At 39.0% G+C, this 20,870-nt stretch overlaps 1 protein-coding gene across 1 annotated transcript in view; it reads left to right on the top strand.

Annotated features, from left to right (window-relative positions):
• Positions 1 to 20,870, top strand: part of spring1 (SREBF pathway regulator in golgi 1) — a 33,963-nt gene that overhangs the window by 8,301 nt on the left and 4,792 nt on the right. Inside the window, exons 2-4 of the mRNA XM_063034200.1 lie at positions 18,596 to 18,752; positions 18,990 to 19,141; positions 20,282 to 20,395. Coding sequence (XP_062890270.1) covers positions 18,596 to 18,752; positions 18,990 to 19,141; positions 20,282 to 20,395 — 423 coding nt within the window. The remainder of the gene's footprint in view (positions 1 to 18,595; positions 18,753 to 18,989; positions 19,142 to 20,281; positions 20,396 to 20,870) is intronic.

Raw genomic sequence — 20,870 nt, forward strand, 5'->3', positions numbered from 1 at the left:
CACTACTCTCTGGCTAAAGAAGATCCTTCTCATCTCTAATTTAAATGGACGTGCCTCCATTCTGAGGTTGTACCCTCTGGTCCTAGATTCCCCCACCATAGGAAATATCCTCTCTATATCCATCCTGTTGAGGCTTTTCAACATTCGGTAGGTTTCAAAGAGATCCTCCCTCATTCTTCTGAATTCCAGTGAGTACAGTCCCAGAGTTGTCAAAGGCTCCTCATATGACAAGCCTTTCAGTCCAGGAATCATTTTTGTGAACCTCATTTGACGCCTCTCTAATGTCAACACATCCTTTCTTAGGTAAGGGGCTCAAAACTGCTCATGATACTCCCAAGTGAAGCCTCACCAGTAACTTATAAAGCCTCAACATTATGTCCTTGCTTTTACATTCCAGTCCTCTTGAAATGACTGCTAATATTGCATTTGCCTTTCCCACCACCAATTCAATCTGAAAATGAACCTTTATGGAATCGTGCACGAGGACTCTCAAGTCCCTTTGCACCTCAGACCTTTGAATTTTCTTTCCATTTAGAAAATGGTCTGTGCTTTTATTTATTCTACCAAAGTGCATGATCTTACACTTCCTAACACTGTATTCCTTCTGCCACCACTTAGCTCATTTGTAAGTCCACGAACTTGGTCACAAAGCCATCAGTTCAGTCATCCAAATCATTGGCAGATAATGTAAAAAGAAGCAGTCCCAACAGAGACTCCTGTGGGACACCACTAATCAGCGGCAGCCTACCAGAAAAGGCTCCCTTTATTCCCACTCTTTGCCTCTTGCCAATGAGCCAATGCTCTATCTATGCTATTATCTTTCCAATGAACTTGTTAACCATCCTCATGTGTGGCACCTTGTCAAAGTCTTTCTGAAAATCTAAGCACACAACATCCACTGATTCTCTTTTATCTATCCTGCTTGTTATTTCCTCAAAGAGTTCCAACAGATTTGTCAGGTAGGAGTTTCCCTTAAGGAAACCATGCAGACTACGGCCTATTTTATCATGTGTCTCCAAGAACCCTGAGACCTCATCCTTAACTCCAACATCTTCCCAACCACTGGCCAAACTAACTGGCCTATAATTTCCAATTTCTAACTGCCATATAATTATGTTGGTTGCTTTACTGAGGCAGCAAGAAGTATAGATAGAGTCCGTGAAAAGGCGGCTAGTTTCTGTTATGTGAGCAGTGTTCACTACTCTGCAGTTTCTTGTGGTCTCATGCAGAGCAGTTGCTATACCAAGCTATTGTGCATCCTGATAAGATGCTTTCTATGGTGCATCAGTAAAAATTGGTGAGGGTTGACAGGGACATGCCAGATTTTTTCAGCCTCCTGAGAAGGTAGAGTTGTCGGTGAGCTTTCTTGGCCATAGCGCCAATTAGTTTGACAGGACAGGGTATTAGTGATGTTTACTCCTAGGAACTTAAAGATCTCAACCCTCTCAACTTTAATGTAAACAGATGCATGTGCATCACCCCTCTTCCTGAAGTCAATGACAAGCTCTTTTGTTGACATTGAGGGAAAGGCTGTTGTCATGACACCATGTCACTAAACTCTTTATCTCCTTCCTGTACTCTGACTCATCATTATTCGAGATATGGCCCATGACAGTGATATCTGCAAAGTTGTAGATGGAGTTAGAGCAGAAAGAGTCACCAGTGTACAGGGAGAAGAGTAGGTCAGGGAGGACGCAAACTTGGGGGGCAGCAGATTTTAAAATAACCCTGGCAGAGATGTAACTGCCCATCCTTACTGATTGAGGTCTGTTGCTCAGGTTGTCAAGGATTCAGTCGTACAGGGAAATGTTGCCTCCCAGGGTCCAGAATTTGGTGACGGATTTGCTTGGAATTAATGGTATTGAAGGCAGCGCTGTAGTCAATAAACAATAGTCTGATGTCAGTGTCTTTGTTGTCCAGATGCTCCAGAGGTGAGTGTAGGGCCAGGAAGTTGGCCTGTACTGTAGACTTGTTTCGGCGGTAGGTGATTGCAGTGGGTTGAGGTTGTCTGGAAGACTGGAGATAATTCGTGCCATGAGCAGCCTTTTGTAGTACTTCATGATACTAGGTGACACATCCTTTGGGCAGTTGTTGGTGAGGAATGTTTCTTTGCTTTTCTCAGGTACTGGGATGATGGTGGTCTTCTTAATGTAGCTGATACTGCAAATTCAAGTAGATGGTAGATGTTGTATGACAATGGTGTTGATGTGGGCTGGGTGGTAGAGATTGTGGCAAGAGGGTTGATGAGGGTAGGGCAGTAAATTTTGTCCAAATGTACTTTAGGAATACCTTTGACAAGGTCTTGCATAGTGGGCTGGACACATGGGATCCAGGGTAAGCCAGGAAATTGGATGTAAAATTGGCTTAGTGGAAGGAATCAGAGGCTGTTAGTAGTAGAGGATTATTTTTCAGATTGGAGGCCTGTAAGTGTGGTTGTGATACTACGGATTCAAGTAGATGGTAGATGTTGTACAACAATAGTATTGCTGAGGGCTGGGTGGTAGAGTTGTGGCAAGAAGGTTTAGGGCAGTGTGTTTGCATGGCTCAGTGCTGTGTCCGCTGTTGTTCCATCTATATCTGTATGTGGATGTAGATGTTAGAGTTAGAAATTTTGCATATGGCATTAAAATTAGGGGTATAATGGCCAGTGAGGAAGGTTATCTAAAATTACAACAGGGTCTAGATCAACTGGCAAAGTGGGCCATGGAATGGCTGACGGAATTGAATCAAAAAAAATGAAGTGTTTCAATTTGGTAATTTAGACCAGGACTTACACAGAAAATGGCAGGGTCCTGGGGGAGTTTTGATGGACCTTGTTCCCTGAAAGTGGTGTCACAGGTACAAGGTGGTGAAGAAGGTGTTTGGCAAACTTGTCCTCATTGGTCAGGGCACTGAGTACATGAGTTGAGCAGTAATGGTACAATCGTGAAAGATATTGGTGAGACCCTTTTGGAGTATTGTGTGCAATTCTGGTTGTCCACCTACGGGAAGGATGTCACTAAATGGAAAAGGATGATTTTACTTGGACTGGAGGACTTGAGTTGTAAGGAGAGACTGGATAGGCTTGGGGCTTTTTTCCCTTGCATGTAGGAAGCTGATGGGTGCCCTTACAGGTCCATAAAATCGTAGAGGGACATTCCTAAGATAAGGTGAGACTAAACCTAGAGGACATAGATTTAAGCTAAGAGATGAAAGATTTTTAAGGGACCTAAGGAGTATCTTTTTTTATATAGAGAATGGTGGGTATATGGAATAAATTGCCAGAAGTGGTAGGGGTGGGTACAGTTAAAACTTTTAAAATAAATTTTACGCATATATGGATAGGAAAGGTTTAGAGGGATATTTGTCAAACACAGACAAATGATAAAACATCAGGTAGGCAGCTTGGTTGGCATCCATGAGTCGGGCCAAAGGGCCATTTTCTGTGGTGTATGATACTAGTATGATTTGGTTTTGTGACAGGTCAGTTTTACTTGTGGTGTTTTGTTTAAACAGTATGACTAGTTACAGTTTTCAAAATAAACACTATTTTCATTATTCTATTTTGTCGATATTGCCCACTGTAACAATGGGAACTGGACAAGTAGTGAAAGTGAGAAGAAAACATTCTAAATGGATAACAAAATAATATGCTTAACAATAAAAATGCTGGAAATAATTAGATCAGTCAGTATCTGTGAATGTTAATGCTAGCTCTCTAGACACACAATATCCAACAATTTGAAAGTAATACTGCGTCAGGAAAGTTCCATTTTGTATTTGCGCATGTGACTACACTTTTGTTTAAAATCAATAATATAATCATCCATATTTGTAGAACTGTCTCCGGAAATTTTGTCAAAAGTCTAAATAGGTCTCATAAATCGAATCCTTTTCTTCCTTCAGAAGAATGGAGTCAAGTGTAGTTATACCATCACCTTTGTGCATGTCTTGCACTGAAATTCCTATTGCGGTCTCGCTCGCTCTTCCCAAAAGCGACAGTACAAAGGCAAGGGCCTGGTTCTTTTTGCTGAGCTCAGTAACACACGTCTATATTCAAATTTAATTTTCCCAGCTCTTGTAAGACTTGCTCTCATCAAATGCTGGTGGGATTCTTTAGTTGCTAACCATCCTCTGCTACCACTGTTAACATTCTAACAAAAAGACAAGATTTTTCTTTCGTTTTCTTAACTTAACCTTCTCCGTATTCACTTAGTATACAAGGCTACCATTTTCTTATCCAACATCCCCCTTCCCCTCATGTGTATGCCCAAAACAGGGAAAGTGACATCTCAACCAAATGCCTTCATAGCCCAAATGAATAGAAATCAACATGAAGAGAGAAATAGTGTTTCAAGTTGATGATCTTGCATGAGAGCTTGGAATAGTTAGAGATAAAGTGAGCTTTACGATGCAGAAAAGGAGCATGAGGAGAGGTTAACTTGCAAAAAGGATGATAGAGCCAAGGGATTGGAGGGGATAAAACAATTCTTAAGAGAATAACAGATGATTCTGGAGGAAGTGTAATGCAGAATAATTATCTGAAGTGACCACAGGGCAGTGGACTGAATGTTGGAAGTGAGAAATAAAACTGCTGGCAGTGCGACTATCTGCAAGTGTTAAGTCCAGATGGCTGAAATATGCCCAGTTGGTAAATGTACCGTTCTGTGAGCTTATGTTCAGTTTTGTTGGAATAGCATAGGAGGCAAGGGATAGAGGTTTGATTGTAAATGGAATTGGCTTATTCATGTCACATGTACCAAAGTAAGAGTGAAAAGCTTGTCTTGCATGATGTTCACACAGATGAATTCATTACATGGTGCATTCAGGTGGTACAAAGTGAAGTGCAAAATAATGGGAATCGAGAGGATCAGGATCACACTTGCCATTGAAGTGGCTTTGCAAAGCAATCCCTTGACCTGCATTGAGTCTCCCCACTGTAGAAGTGAGTGGCAATTCTGTAATTCTCTGCAAGGAAGCTACGGGAAATGGAATGGGTAAAGTGGGCAAAATGGAGATGGAAGAATGAATCCACATGTCCAGCAATGAACGGAGTCTTTCAACTCTTGAACAAGGAGAAGAGGCGAAGGTGCAGTTGTTTATGGAATGACATTGGAGATGCTTGGAATTGTGGAGGTTGATCTGTTGATTATAAAGGCTATTGTAGTGGAAAATGAAGACGAGGGCAATGCAGTCCTAGCTCTAGACGTTTATTTATTTACTGAGATATAATGCAGAATAGGTCCTTCAGGCCCTTTAAGCCGTGCCTCTTAGCAACCCCTGTTTTAATGCTGGCCTAATCACAGGACAATTTACAATGACCAATTAATCTACTGGTATGTCTTCGAACTGTGGGAGGAAACCAGAGCACCCAGAGAGAACCTACGCATTCCACGGGAAGGATGCACAGCGTTCTTATAGGTGAAGTCGGAATTGAACTCCAATCTCGGACACTCCAAGCTGTAAAACGTGCTAACAATTAGTGTATGAATGGGACAGATGTATTTCAGGGAAAAGATAATGGTTTGAAGAGGAACTCAGATTTATGGGGAAAGAAAGCATACTGGAAGTAAAAGAAAGTGGTGGAACTAAGTCAGAGAGCATCTTTGGAGAAGGAAACAAGGCAATATAATGTGTAAGGTTGATGACTGTCATCGCTGTTTAACTGGGCTCTCAAAACTCACACTTATTCCTCAATCATATTTCATTTTACTTATGCTCAAGGAGAACAGCATGGCCTCTGTCACCACACTGCTCTGAAGTCTGAACAGAAGAATGCCACTTTTATACAGAATTGACTAGCAGTTACGGATATTGATCTTTTCACATACTGTGTATGTTCAAATTCCTTACTTGCTAGATCAATCACCATTCAAAATGCAGGTGTTAAAAGTCAATGGAGACTACAAGCTAACTACTGATGATACCTCGAAGTTAGTAAAGGAACTGTCCCTTAGTTGGTGTGTGTGCCTTGGATCTTTCTGTTACATTCTTATCTCCTTGAAATAGCTCTGACCCTCCTGCTGTGCAGAAGGGATGCTATGCTCTTTCTTGCCTGGGCTGTCTGCACTCTATCTGCAGTCCATCCTTGCTTGGACATTATGTTAACTTTTGCCTTGCCGCAACTTCCATATGAACTTACATTAGAAATCAACAAATAGGTTTCAGAAAATCAGGATCAGAATCAGTTTTAATGCCACGGGCATAGGTCGTGAAATCTGTTGTTTTGCGATAGCAGTACATTGCAATACATCCAAATGAAACAAGCTATTAATTACAACAAGAAATGTATACAAATTGAATAAATGCAAAAAGAAGGAAAAATAGTGATAGTGTACATGGATTCATTGTCCATTCGGAAATCTCATGGCATAGGAGGGGTAGCAGTGAGAAGAGGTCACTTCCTGGGTGCTGGGTGTCCTTAATGAAGGATGCCATCTTTTTGAAGTATTGCCTTTAGAAGGTGTCCTCGATGCTGGGGAAGCTTGTGGCCATGACGGAACTGGCTGAGTTTACAACTTTCTGCAGTTCTTTTTCGATCTTGTGCAGTGGCCCCTCCATACCAGATGGTGATGTAACTAGTTACAACACTCTCCACAGTACATCTGTTAGAAATTTGCGAGCATTTTTGGTGACATACCAAGTCTGCTCAAGGTCCTAATGAAATATAGCCACTGTTATGTCTTCTTTTTAACTGCATCAATATTTTGGGCCCAGTGTAGATCTTCAGAGATGTTGACATCCTGGAACTTGAAACTGTTCACCTTTTCCACTGCTGATCCCTGGATGAGGACCAGTGTGTGTTTCCTCAACTTCCCCTTCCTAAAGTCCACAATCTATTCCTTGGTCTTAGTGACATTGAGTACAAAGTTGTTGCTCCAACACCACTCAGTTGACTAATCTGTCTCACTCATCAGGGATGTCTGCATTAGGAAGGAGACAAAGTGACTTTAAAGATGTTGGCGCTGACTGAGAGAGGGTGGTGAAGATTTATTAATTACAGCTGATCTGTTAGCTGATGGTGATGCATGTTGGCGAGAAACATATTGAAAGCAGTGGTTTGGAACAAGGCATCATTTGTACATTTAACAGAGCCTCTGAAGCCACAGGAGAGTAGAATGTATCGATAGGAATTACAGTAAGATGAAGTATAATTGTGGTAGCTATGGGGGTCAGAAGACCCATGGTGCTTTTTGAGATAGAGATGGAGAAAGGGAGAGAAAAATCTATCTGCAAGGAAGACCACTGTGAGAATTTATAATTGAAGGCTGAAGAAATTTTCTAGTTTGGGCAAGGTGACAGTGAACCATAAAGAGTCTAGATCCATACAGCTTGGAGGAAGTGAGTGGAATTAAAGGAGAAGTTGATCACTGTGAAGTTGGATAGTAAGGCAGTGGGCCATATGGACTTCAGCAAGGCCTTTGACAAGCCCTGAATGGTAGGCTAGTCTATAAGGTTAGATCATTTGGGATCCAGGGAAAGATTACTAATTGGATTGATGGTTGAAAGCAGGGACTGATGGTCAAACATTGTTTCCCAGATTGGATGCCTGTGACTCATGGTGTGCCAATGAGGTTGTTGTTGGGACCTTTGTTGTTCGCTGTGTAATGCCCCGGTTAAGTTTTCTACTGCTATACTTTGAGGTAGTTTATATTAGCAATTTTCTGTAAAAGTAGTCTGTCCAATGGGTAAAATGTTTTGGTTTTGGCTAAAGGCAAGAATTCTTGTTGTTCAACTTGGGAATGTTGTGTCAGCTAAACAGGATGGTGGGATCGGGAGAAGGTTCTAGAGAGAGCTGGGCGGAGAGAGATTTGTGACGGACTGTAGTCTGGTTTGGGGTCTTTTGGTGGGAGTAGCTGAGCGGGACAAGGGAAGTGCCTCCGGATGCCGTTGGATGACCGTCGTAACGGTCCCTGTTACCAGAAGTGCTTTGTGCAGATGAATGGCTGCAAGGAGAAAGGGCCAATATGTGTGTGTGTGTGTGTGTGTGTGTGTGTGTAAGAGAAAGCAAATATAATGATAGAATGTGGCGGCTGCTTTTACGCAGACCATGGTCTAGTGTGTGAGTAAGAGATACACCCCGAAATACTCCAGTATGAGCTCCAAAGGTCATGTGCACATTGGACTGGTTTAACTGTAATGGGCCCTTTTATTGTATTTTTTCCCCTATTAAATGTTTGATAAAGCTGAATTTGGTAAATATACTTTCTTTATAATTTTATGCAGTGTACGATCTGTTATTTCTTGCCGATCAGTAATTGTGAATGGGCAGTATTTACACAGCAATAGCTCAAATTGAGGTTCCTTTAGTCACAGCATCACAACATTCCTGTTTGGTTGAACCCCAATTGTACTGGCCCTAGAAGTATATCGTTTATGAAAGGTGGCCTTCTCACTGCTGAGTAATGTGGCTGTTAGTAGGTTAGCGAACAAACTGAGTTTGTATACAAGCCCTGGTGAGAGGATTACAGTTATTGATATGAACTGTTTGGTTTTGAGTGTACAATGCATAGTTAGTAAGTTTGTTGATGCTACTAAAATAGCTGGTATTGTGGACAGTGAAAATGGCTATCAAAACTTACAGAGTGATCTTTCTCAGCTGTGTAAGTAGGCCGAGGATTAGCAAGTGGTTTTCAATTAAGTGCAAAGAATTGCATTTTGGGAAGTCAAACCAGAGTACAACTTGTACTGTGAGGGCCCTGGGGAACATTGTGGAACAGAAGGACCCAGGAGTGAAAGTGGTTTTGTAGGTTGACAGGGTGGTGAAGAAGGTGATTGGATTGCTGGCCTTCATCAGTCAGGGCACTGAGTATTGGAGATGTGACGTTGTACAGAATGTTGCTGAGACTGTACTTGGAGTTTTGTGTAGTTTTTGTCTCCTGGTTATGAAACTGGAAGCATTACAGAGAAGATTTATGAGGAACAAATATACTGCAAGGACACAAGGGGCTTAGATAGAGTGAGGGATTGGACAGACTGGGACTTCATTCCTTGGAACATAGGACTGAGGAGTGACTGTGTGGGGTGCATAAAATCATGAGGTGTTTTGTTAGGATATTTTTCTCTCTTCATTGATGATGTCTGACCTTTTGAATATTGGCCATTTTTTTTGTTATTGAACCTCATAGGAACTTGTATTCATTGTTCTTTCTTTGAATGTGCAGCCCCTACTCTTTTTGCCCTATTGTTGGTGGCTTTGCTTTCAGGTGTTGAGGCAATTCAACCTGGAATTCTTTCCATAAACCTGTTTTTCCACTTTAAAAATAAAATCCACATTTACCTCTGGGACAGGTTTCTGCATCAGAAGGTCTATGATTTTGCTCAGTGTTATTTCTCAGTTGTATGATGAAAGTAATGTACAAAGACTTGGCTCTGTTACTTAATTGTTCATCCATATTCCAGATACAGTAATTCCCAATTAACATCACTGAGAACATAAGAACTGCAATTAGTGTCCCCTTTCAGAGTATTCACAGCTCTTCCATAGACACAGAAATTAAGAGTAGGCTGTTCAACCCTTTGAGCTTTCTCTGCTATTCAATACGATCATAACTGATAACCTGTCTCAATACCATATGTTTGTTCTCCCTCCTTACTCCTTGAGGTCTTTTGCTTCAAATAATTTTTCTATCTCTTTCCTTTAATATATTCGGTAATGTGGCCCCTACACCCCTCTTTGACAGCAAGTTCTACAGGTTCACAACCTACCAAGTGATGAAATTCCTCATTTCAATCTTAAAACTGTATTTCTGTAACCTGAGACTGTGATGTTTCATTCCAAGCCTCCCAGCCAAGGGAAGCATCATCCAGTCTGCCGAACCGCTGTTAGTGTTGTCTAAGTTTCACTTCAATCTCCTTTCATCCTTCTAACTATAGTGAATAGAAATCTGGATGATGTAACTGCTTATCATACAAAGGCATCACCATCCCAGGATTCAGAACTCAGTGTGGTGATTTCAGCCAAAGTATTATTTTTGGTATGGTCATGATTCTGATATAGAAAATGTGACCTCAATTTGCATTGAGTAATTTTCCAAAAAATAGCAAAATCAGATAGTATAATTGATAGGGTTTTAATATAGGCTGGAATATGAGGGAATATCATTTTTGCTCAACTAAAACAAGTTGTGAAGGAAAATAGTTGATAAATGGCACTAAGGCAACCATGGGGTTAGATCTAGGCCAGATGAAAATGATTAAAGAAGTGAGATTGGAAGTAGGCCATCCTTCACATAATATTTTTTTGTCAACAAGAACTATATCTAAGAATAGTAAAAGCTATTTCTGGTATTACAAAAGAGAAGCGTACATAAACTTGCTATCTTCATAGGGGAAAGTTATTTACAAAAAGAGTTTGGGCATGAACATGTTTTAATTGAAGAAAGTGCCTCATAGCATATCTTTAAAATTCTGGGATGTGTAAAGTGGAATTAGGAATTGAGAACGTTGGTTCCATGTTAATAAGCCCCAAGCAATATTGGAGAAATGGCTGCCACTAATTACTGCCTCCTGTCACTGTACACTTACATTTATCAGGGCTGGTCTTGGCAAACTGCAGTTTGCTCTGCATTGCCCAGGCTAACATTCAGAGACATTTAAAAATTTTTAACATTGAAGTAAATAATTAGAAAATAAAATAAGGTCTTACACAGTGAGGGCACTGAGGAGTGTGGAAGATCAAAGGGGTCTGGGAATACAGATCCATAATTCATTGAAAGTGGCAACACAAGTAGATAGGGACGTAAAGAAAGCCTTTGGCTCATTGGCCTTCATAAATCAATGTATTGATTAGAGGAGATGTAATGTTATGTTGAAGTTGTACAAGATATTGGCGAGGCCTAATTTGGGGTTTGCTAGTGTGCGGTTTTGGTCATCTACCTCCAGGAAAGATGTAAACAAGGCTGAAGGAGTCCAGAGAAAATCTACAAGGATGTTGCCAGGTCTGAGTTATAAGGAAAGATTGAATAGTTTAGGACTGTATTCTTCAGAACACAGAAGATTGAGAGGAGATTTGATATAATATTATGAGGGATACAGTTATTACCCCTCATAATACAATGTTATAGGGTAAAAGCAAGCAGACTTTTTTCCACTGAGTTTGGGTGGGACTACAACAAGAGTTCATGGCTTAAGGGTGAAAGGTGAGAAGCCTAAGGGAAACATAAGGGGAAACTTCTTCACTCAGAGGGCTGGAAGCATGTGAAATGAGCTGCCAGCACAAGTGGTGCATGTGAGCTTGATCTCAACGTTTAAGAGAAGTTTGGATAGGTTCATGGATAGGGATATGGAGGGCTATGGTCCTGGTACCTGTTAATGGGAGTAGGCAGTCTAAATGGTTTTGGCATGGACTAGATGGGCCAAAGGACCTGTTTCTGTGCTGTATTTCTCCGTGACTCTAAAATCATAGAAAGTTAATTAAAACACAACACAATTAGAAATAATTGAAACATGAAATAAAAGCAAAATTGTTTCTGAAAAGTGTTTTATTTTCCCATTGGCTTCATTGGTTTGTGCCCTACAGACCTCATTGTTGTGAGTGGAGATTTGGCTCCTATCCTTAATGCTAGGGAATCCTAGCAAGGTAGAGCAGCAGTGCTGAACATCATATGGGAGCAAGCAGGGGAATGTGGAGGCCAAATCTGTTATTCAGTCCTGGAATAGCGCGTTCTGCCATGTATTTGCATGTCTGGGACTGAATTTGGTTTGATCTACTGGGACTGCTGGTCACACACCAATACGATCCATTCTAGCATATCAAAGTACTAGATGTGCAGGATAGTGCACCACTGGTAGCAGCTGATGCTGTAGCACGGACTGAAGAATTATGTTTATGATCAGCTTTGGATGGTATAGAGTAAAATATGTGTCAAGACGATCTAATTCCTACATTGTTTGTTTTGCTGCAGGAGAAGGGAAAAATTTGCCTGTGGGTGGCAGCAGTTTAGTTTGAATAATGGAGTGCTTGGAGGTTTGAACAATATTTCTATCTAACTTTACTCTAAAAAACATCTGATTTAGTTCCAGGGCACTGGAGAGTGATTTATACATGCTAAATGAAAACAAATGTTGAAATCTACTCAGTTGGTTCAATAGCGTTTGTTCTCTTTTTGTGCAGGCAAAGGGAAGAATGATGCCCAGAAAAGTCTGGATCTAAACAAAAAAGCCCGAATCTCATTTTCTTTCTGTTTATTATTAAGTATATTGTGGACTACCAAAATGTTACAAACAAGAAGAAGTAGAGATAAAGTTCATGTTGTTCAAAGTTCATCCATGACTGTGTGAAGATAGCTACTTTGCTGTGAAGCCTAATCTGTGCTTGACTTTTTTGGGGAGAGGCAAAAGCCTATTAAGTTCTGTATCTGAAGGTGACTTCCAAGAATGGAACTGGGAGAAGCGGTGCTGGAGAAAGGGTGGGAGAAGTAACTGGGGATAAGAATCTAGTTACCTTCTCAGTTTGACTAGTGTTTTTGAAAATTAAAATAATCACTGACATTATGATTATCTTTTTGCGTTGATATATTGTTAATTGGTCTCCTCTAAGCCACCAGTTTTTGTTTGGATGGATGTAGAGTCAAAATATGGAGATAGTGGTGAGTTTTGTAGACACTTGCCCTCCTATACAAGGCTATGGAGATTTTCCAACATCTAACATGAGAATCTTAGCCTACAGAAGTGTGCCGTTCCCTGAGGTCAAGAAAGCTGGACTATTTTAAAGCCTGTGCCATGAGAATTTGCCCTTTTCATCTCTGCTTGACACATATCTACCACCACAATCAGTGTACAGTGGATGTAATCTCATTGGTCCTCCACTCCCCCATGAACTACCTTGACAGCAGAAATACCTACATTAGGCTGCTGTTTATTGATTACAACTCAGCGTTCAACACCATCATCCACTCAGTACCACTCATTAAGCTTCAAACTTGGGCCTGTGTGCCTCCCTCTGCAAATGGCTCGTTGACTTCCACATCAGGAGATCACAATCATTGCAGATCGGAAATAACATCTGCTCGCTGACAATCAACACCGACGCACCTCAAGGATGTGTGCTTAGCCTGTTTCTCTAACTCTCTCTACACCTATGGTTGTGAGACTAGGCATAGCTCAAACACCATCTGTAAATTTGCCAGTAACATAATTGTTGTTGACAGAACCTCAGATGGGGACGAGGAAGCATACGGGAATGAGATAGATTGGCTGATTGAGTGGTGTCGCAACAACAATCTTGCACTCAGTGTTAGTAAGACCAAGGAATTGATTGTGGACTTCAGGAAGGGAAACTGGGAGAACACACATCAATGCTTATTGAGCAGTCAGCAGTGAAAGTGTGAGCAGTTTCACTTTCTTGGGTATTAACACCTCTTGGGCCAACATGTTGATGCATTTATGAAAGAGGCATGCTATTGACTATATTTCGTTAAGTGTTTGAGGAGATTTAGTATGTCACCAAAGATACTAGCATCTTCCTACGGTGGAGAGCATTCTAACTGGTTGCATCACCGCTTGGTATCGAGGCGTCATTGCACAGAATCGGAGAAAGCTACAGAGAGTTGTAAACTCAGCCAGCTACATTGTGGCACTAGCTTTCCCATCATTGACGACATCTTCAAAAGGCAATGCCTCAAAAAGGCAGCATCCATCATTAAGGACCTCCACCACACCCAGGACATGCCATCTTCTCAACACTACCATCAGGGAGGAGGAATAGTAGCTTGAAGACACATACTCAATGTTTTGGGAAAAGCTTTCCCATTCTCCATTCAGATTTCTGATTGATCCATCATGAACACTACCTCATTATTCTGTTATTGGAACTTATTATTTGTATGTATTGCACTGTACTACTGCTGCAAAACCACAAATTTCATGTCACATAGTAAACCTGATTCTGATGTCAGCACAGAACCAGATAATGATCTTTTTCTCTGGATGTGTCCTGGAATACCTTCCACCCTGATTTGATTATCTGAAATGCTTGAACAAATCTCTCGCCATATTAGGTTATCCTGCATGCATTTATTTGAAAGAACTGAAACAGAAACTATAATAGGTGAGCTTTTAAACAGATGGGGCAAAGACAACTTTAACCTCTCCCCTGAGACATTGCCAAAACTTACTTCCATTTCCTTGGTAAGTCCTCTGAGGCTTGTAAAGCTCAAATAAATTTGGAACCAATTTGAAAATACCCCATTAGCATCTCCTATTAGTGTGCGTCCATTTATGAAATCTCTATCTACTTGCAGTAGTCTAAACACAGCTCTAATAAACCCTGAAATGTGCACATAGAGCCAGGTGATGCCGCGCCAACTTTAATAATCTAGTGTTTTTATTTCTTTCTGCTTTAGCCTATGTGTTCTTGGGAGCTAATATTTCTCCCAGACCTTGGAGCAGGCCACAGTCTCAAGCTGCCTGAATTTTGCTCAGTTGAGGCTGAACCATCTTTTTTTAAAATACTCAACCTTAACTTCTAAATTTGGGCTAAAAATCTGGTCATTTTTCAACATTCTCTAAATCTACATTTGAACCAAGCTTTCAAAAATCTTCCTTTCTTCTTTATTCCTTTTGTCTACGGCTGTAATCCATTTCTAGGTAACATGACGTAGGACCTTTTCTGTGTTGTAGGTACATTTGTATTTAAGGCATTTTGCAGATGGGTGTTGAGTGATCATGGAAACAATCTTAATAGAAATGTCCCACAATTAAATAGCTGACTCTCAATAATTTCTTAAGATTGTTCTGTAGAAATTACCACAGAGATGACGAGGCAGTAATACATCAAAGTTAACACTTTAATGAGTACATGTACTATTGGGGGGGAAAACTGAATGCTCTTGAAATTTGAATGTTGTGTGAAAAGGAGATAGTGAATTATTTGATATTACGCAATAAAAAGTTAACAAATACAATTATTAAAAACATATAGGAACTCCTTTGTCTACTAGTTTCGATGAGCAAAACATTGGAAATAATCTTTTATGTAATTACGGTATGCTTTATTTATTGACTATTTGCTATTGGTAGTTGTGCACAATAAATCTTATCTATCACTCACATTGATATACTCTGGCCATATAACAAATAACTTAGGCATTTATTGGCAGATTGGTAACAATTTCAAACTAGGTTCCCTGTTTTTCTGATCCTGATCTTCATCTGGGTTTTTTTTTCAAATTGCTGCCTTTATAAACATTTTCAGGTCATGGTCCATGTACATCAGAACTCTTGCAACAAACAACTAGCAAAAAATGCACTGTAAATGCATAGCTCCATGTTTATAGCTTTCTTTATGACCAGTTAATTGTTAATTCAGCAGTTCTTTTACCTCGTGATGATGCAGTTTATTCAAACAGTATTTTTAATGATCCCCCCACCCCTGTGAATCAGAGTATTTTTGTTTTCCACTGCTAGTGTGGCCTTTACCACAAATTGCTCCAGGTTACACAAATATAAGTTAACTAATAGCAACATCAATAGGTTTTAACAGATTTATTAGTGGATAAAATCTAGATGAGCATGGATTATTTAGTAATTGAGATTAGGATGTGTGAAATCATTTATACATTGATTAAGGATGTAAAGCAGATTAAAATATTCAGTTGTTTTCGTGAGATTCATAAATAAATTGAGACCAGAGCACACAGAGGGAAGCATAGTTTAAAGTTAAAATACATTAGCTTTCTTGAAGCTGTTTGAAATTGTGATATATTATTTGAAGTCTAGCACATGCTAATATTTTTTCTTTCATTCAACTATTTGTTTAATTGACAGGCCTCTAGTGCCACCATTACATACAAGGAAGTAATGAGCACAAGAATAAATATCCTGGCTTGTTCTTGTTATTCCTTTATTAGCATATGTTTACCTCTCTGGGGAAGTGTCCTTTAATATTAGGTGTAAGCAATGTACTTTCTGGGACCTCAGTCAGCTGAAATAGTGAAGTCACTATCCTGCGACAGGATCCCTATTTTAGTAAAGAAAAGGACTTGAATTTTTATAGCACCTTGTGAGACCTTGGGAGATTCCAAAGTGCTTTACAGCTAACGATCTGTTTTTGAACAGCAGTCAATTAATACACACATCTCACAACGAGCAACAAGATTTATTGCACATTATCTATTTTTAATGATGTTGGTTGAGAGACATATTTGTTAAGGCACCAGGAGAATTTCACTGAATAGAAGCTTGTGGCTTTTTTTTCCAATCTATCTGCGTTTGCATTCAGGGTATCACATCTTCAGTAAAGGATAACCTCGAATGTAGCATACAGTCTCAAAACTAAGTGAAGTGTCAGATTGAATTATGTATGCAAGCCTTAGGAAAAGAGGAACAAGAGGAATTCAACTTTGATTCTATATGGGCTAATAAATAGGTTTTTATTTTATTTAGAGATACAATATGATATCAGGCCCTTCCGACTCAACAAGCGCCCATTTATACCCATGCGATCAATTAATCTGCTCAACTTTGGAATGTGGGAGAAAACTGGAGCACCCAGAGGAAACCTACGTGGTCACAGGGAGAAGGGAGAAGGGACAAACTCCTTACAGACAGTGGTGGAATTGAAGTTGGGTCACTGGCACTATAATAGCTTTGTGCTAACTGTACGCTACCGTGTCACGAATCTGAATTTGTTTGACTATAATAGTACAGAAATACTTTCAAAATAGTGAAACACTGAGGTTTCGTTCAGCAATTTCCTCTCCAAATGGAATAAATAATATATCAAGTAGATCTTTCCAAAAGGCTCCAGTAGTTACCATTTGAATGTAATTGTAATAAGCCTAACCCTTGGAAGGCAAATTCATTAGAAGTGTGTGGTATATAAAATGAAAGCTAGTGTGGTAAGTCATTGTCTGAAGAATTATCTTTTCACTTTGAATTTGAATTCAACATTATGGTTGCAAACCATTGTAAGATTAATATTTCTTTAATTTTGTTTTTAATGAAGTAGCTAGCTATGGCAAAATACAAAATGGGAAAACAGAGTCTTAAAACAATCCAGGCAAGCTAACCCATCCAGTTTGAGTTGGAAACGGTTTTATAGAGGCTTATAATGAGACTATTGCATCTGTTATCATGCCACATCTGCATGCAAAAAGGGACAGACTGCAGGTGGGTGATAGGATAATGCAGCCAAATAGATTCTTCCTCAAGCCCATGTATTATTTCCAGTTAGCTGCCACGAGAGTGATTGGAAGCTTCAACTGGAATTATGACACTGATGATCTTGGACCATGACTGTTTTAAGCTTAAAGACCGAGTAAAATTTATTTAGAAGTCATGCTTTGGTTTTGTTTGTTTCTTGCAACAGGGACTTGAAACAGGACTTAAAAAGGTCAGCTTTTTGCTGTGATTCAGTTACAAAGTCTTGACTGGATTTATGTGCACCTTTTACTTGAATACATGTCATCAAAAGTAGATTAGATTCTCCTTTAGCAAAATGAATAACATAGGAGATAATGCACTCTTTAGATGTAGAAGTCAGAATATTAAAATTAAGGTTCAATAGCTAAAGTAGCTGAACCATGAGAGTAAAGATTTTGGTAAAAAAGTGAAAATCTGTTCACTGGATTTATATTTTCATTGTAATTACTTTTGGAAATTAATGCCCTGAGTGGTCTAACATTTGTAAAACATGAATCATAGTAATAGCTAAAGCTGTTAATGAGTGTCTTAATCATCAATTTAAGAAACATTTTAAATTAAAATTGTCATTTATTCATAATGGCATTTTTTATAAACTGTTGTATATGCAACAGTTGTTAAAAATTCTATATCTTGTCCAGAAAATTAGTTGGGTAGTTAACACATTGGTGTCTTGTTATATAACTACTTAACTGCTGAATTTCATAGTATTTGAGCAGTAATGCAACATTAATTTTATTGTTTAAAGTAAGTAAAGCCAAATCGACCAAACTAACAGTTGTAGTTTAGTTTGTAACAAAAAATTATGGAACTATATCTGTCACCCCCTCCCCTCAACACCACCATCAACCTCCCACCATTCTATAAGAATTGGTCAAGAATATTGTTCTTAGGATTTCAGTGATGGGCACAACAGTTAAAATAAGTGCACAGTATTCATTTGAAAATCTAGCAGATAACATTTGGTCTGAATTGTTGTCAATAAGTGCAATACATGGATATGGCTCTGGTATTGATTTCTTCCTTTGTTCAGTAATGGTTTTATCTTACAAGCTCTATCCCAGTACGTGATCACGTTATATCAAGTGAGTGGTGAATAGTTTTTTTTAGATGAAAGATTAAAATGAACTTATGTATGTTTTCGTCATTTTTCTGAAGTAGAAGCCTTGCCTAGTTGGGTTAAAAAAGGTTAGAACTGTTCTTTTGTCCAGTTTTGTCCAGCCCTTGTTATCCAAAGCAATATCTTTAAAATTGTTTTATTTCATCCGAGAGGTTGCTGTGTGCCTACTGACCTCTGCGCTCCTATTATAATGGACATATTTTCTTCAAAATATTTTCATTAGTTGTGCAATTATCAAGACACCTGAAGATTAGGAGAGACTTAATGTGTTTTCAAATGTTATTGCTGATGAATGGGAGGATGAGAGCCGTGATTCTTTTTTGTACTTTCTCTCTTGCTTAATGCCTTTAGGAGGAAAGAACAGTCCTCGACAGAAATTTGTTGCAGCTTCGAGGTCCTGAACGGCGAATTGTATGGAAAGTGCGTTTTAACCTGGGTAACAGCAGTAGACAGAATGCACAGTGTCGAAACTCCATCCAGGGTAAACTACTAATTACAGATGAACAAGGTGAAGAAATACACCATGAGCTATTTTCTTCCATTGAACATATCCACCTACTCATTTTTTTAAATATAACCATCTCTTTGTTCATTGTCATGTGATGTTTTTTAAAAAAGTTTGATAATGTTCTGAACAATATTCTATAATATTTTGACATTGTTTCTTGCATAGGAAAAGCTGTACAAATCCTAAAATATATTTGGAGATTTAGCATCATTTCCTTTTTATTGCATTTTATTGCAGGCTATGTCTGTGAAAGGAAGAACTTGCTTGTAAATGGCTGCTGCAGCATAAATGCACCAAGCACAAAATTATATGCATGTGACACCTGCCTACCTAATGACTGCTGCAGTGTGTATGAGTACTGTGTTTCTTGTTGCCTTCAGCCAAATAAAGTAAGAAAATATTTTCTATCATGGTACAGATGTTTGGCAGATTATACATAGTAAATGCTGAATTGAATTACTAACATTCTGTTAGTACAATTATAGTTAAACATTTGAATGCTTCAGTGTTTAAAAGCATTTGTACTTTTAAGAAGATGTGAAAATGAGTGTAGGAGAAATCTTGTTTCATAATTAGGGAGTTGTGCAGCCAGCCCAACTCCACCATGCAGAGTAAGGTGCTTCCCTGAGCTAATCCAATTGCTTGCCTTTGACTCTTATCCTTCTAAGGCCTCTCCTACTTATGTACTTTTCCAGCTACTATTTAAACATTGTAACTGACCACCGTTCAACCACTTTCCCTGGTAGTTATTCTATATTCTCACCATCCTCTATGTGGCAAAACTTTCCCCTCAGGTTCCCTTTAAGTCGTGCCACTCTCAGAACCTATGCTCAGTAGTTGTAGTTTCCCCTACCTTATAAAAAGAATGTAACCATTCACCTTATCTGTGCATTTATGATTTTATAAACCTGTATAGGCCATCCTTCTGTGTTCCTTGCTCCAGGAAAACAGTATCAGCCTGTCCAGTCTCTCCGCATTACTCAAGCCACGCAGTCCCAGCAATAAACTTACGATTCTTTCAAAACCAGTTAAAGGTTTGGACTCTGCAGATTACTCATTACACTACACTGTACGATCTCTACTCTTTAGGCCCAATATATACGAAAAGCTGAGGGAGTCGGCAGTGAGTCTATGCATTGAGCCTGTTTCTACTTGTCGTATCCCAATTACACTAATTAATAGTCAGCAGTTATGTTACAAACAATATTTTACTGTCTGTAATGGCTGAAAAATACTTAGGGGGTATTGAGCTTGATCATTACATATAGCTAAAAACAGCCTGGCAGTAAAAAGTATTAATATTTCATCCATCTAAGTAGTTCATCCATTAAATAAGTAATATTGCTTTGCTGGGAATTGACCTGAAAAATTCTCTACTTCACTAATACTCTGATGAGTTAATCATTGAAAAGTAAAATATCACATGCAAAGTTTCTTTATGAATTAACCTTACAGGTTGCCTTATTTTTGTATAGTATTTGAAATATTTTATTGCTAACTGCATTTATAATGTGCCTTCTTATTTTCAGCAACCTCTGTTAGAACGCTTCCTGAACAGGGCTGCAGAAGCCTTCCAGAATCTGTTTACAGCAATTGAGGACCACTTTGAACTCTGCCTGGCAAAGTGCAGAACATCTTCTCAGGTTTGTAATGAATTAATTTCTGGAGACACTGAGTTAGTGATAAAAATATGTAATAGAAATGCATGTCATGCATCATTAAGTTCAATTTCCCATTTTTTGTGCATAGTCTTTATTTGGAATACCATCCTACCGTTACAATTCCATTTTGTCATTGCAAAACCTATTTACCTTTTGATAGCTGGCTAACTTTCAAAAGGCCTGCATTTAGTTTTAAATCATAACCATGTCAAAATACACTGAATAATTTCTAATGTTCATATATCCAAACATATTGGAAACTATTTTCCTAAAGATTTGTATCTTGAAGTGTACCTTGCACTGCTGAATACAGTGTGATATTTCTGATAATATCAGATTGAATTTCCTCTCTATCAAAATCCTTGGAGCGACAAATAAACACAGTGGAGCATTCCAAAAGAATTTTCAGACTCTGTAAGACAATAATCTTCTATACCTCAATATTTAAGCATCAGGG

Source organism: Mobula hypostoma, chromosome 27, assembly GCF_963921235.1.
Source record: "Mobula hypostoma chromosome 27, sMobHyp1.1, whole genome shotgun sequence".
NCBI lineage: Eukaryota > Metazoa > Chordata > Chondrichthyes > Myliobatiformes > Myliobatidae > Mobula > Mobula hypostoma.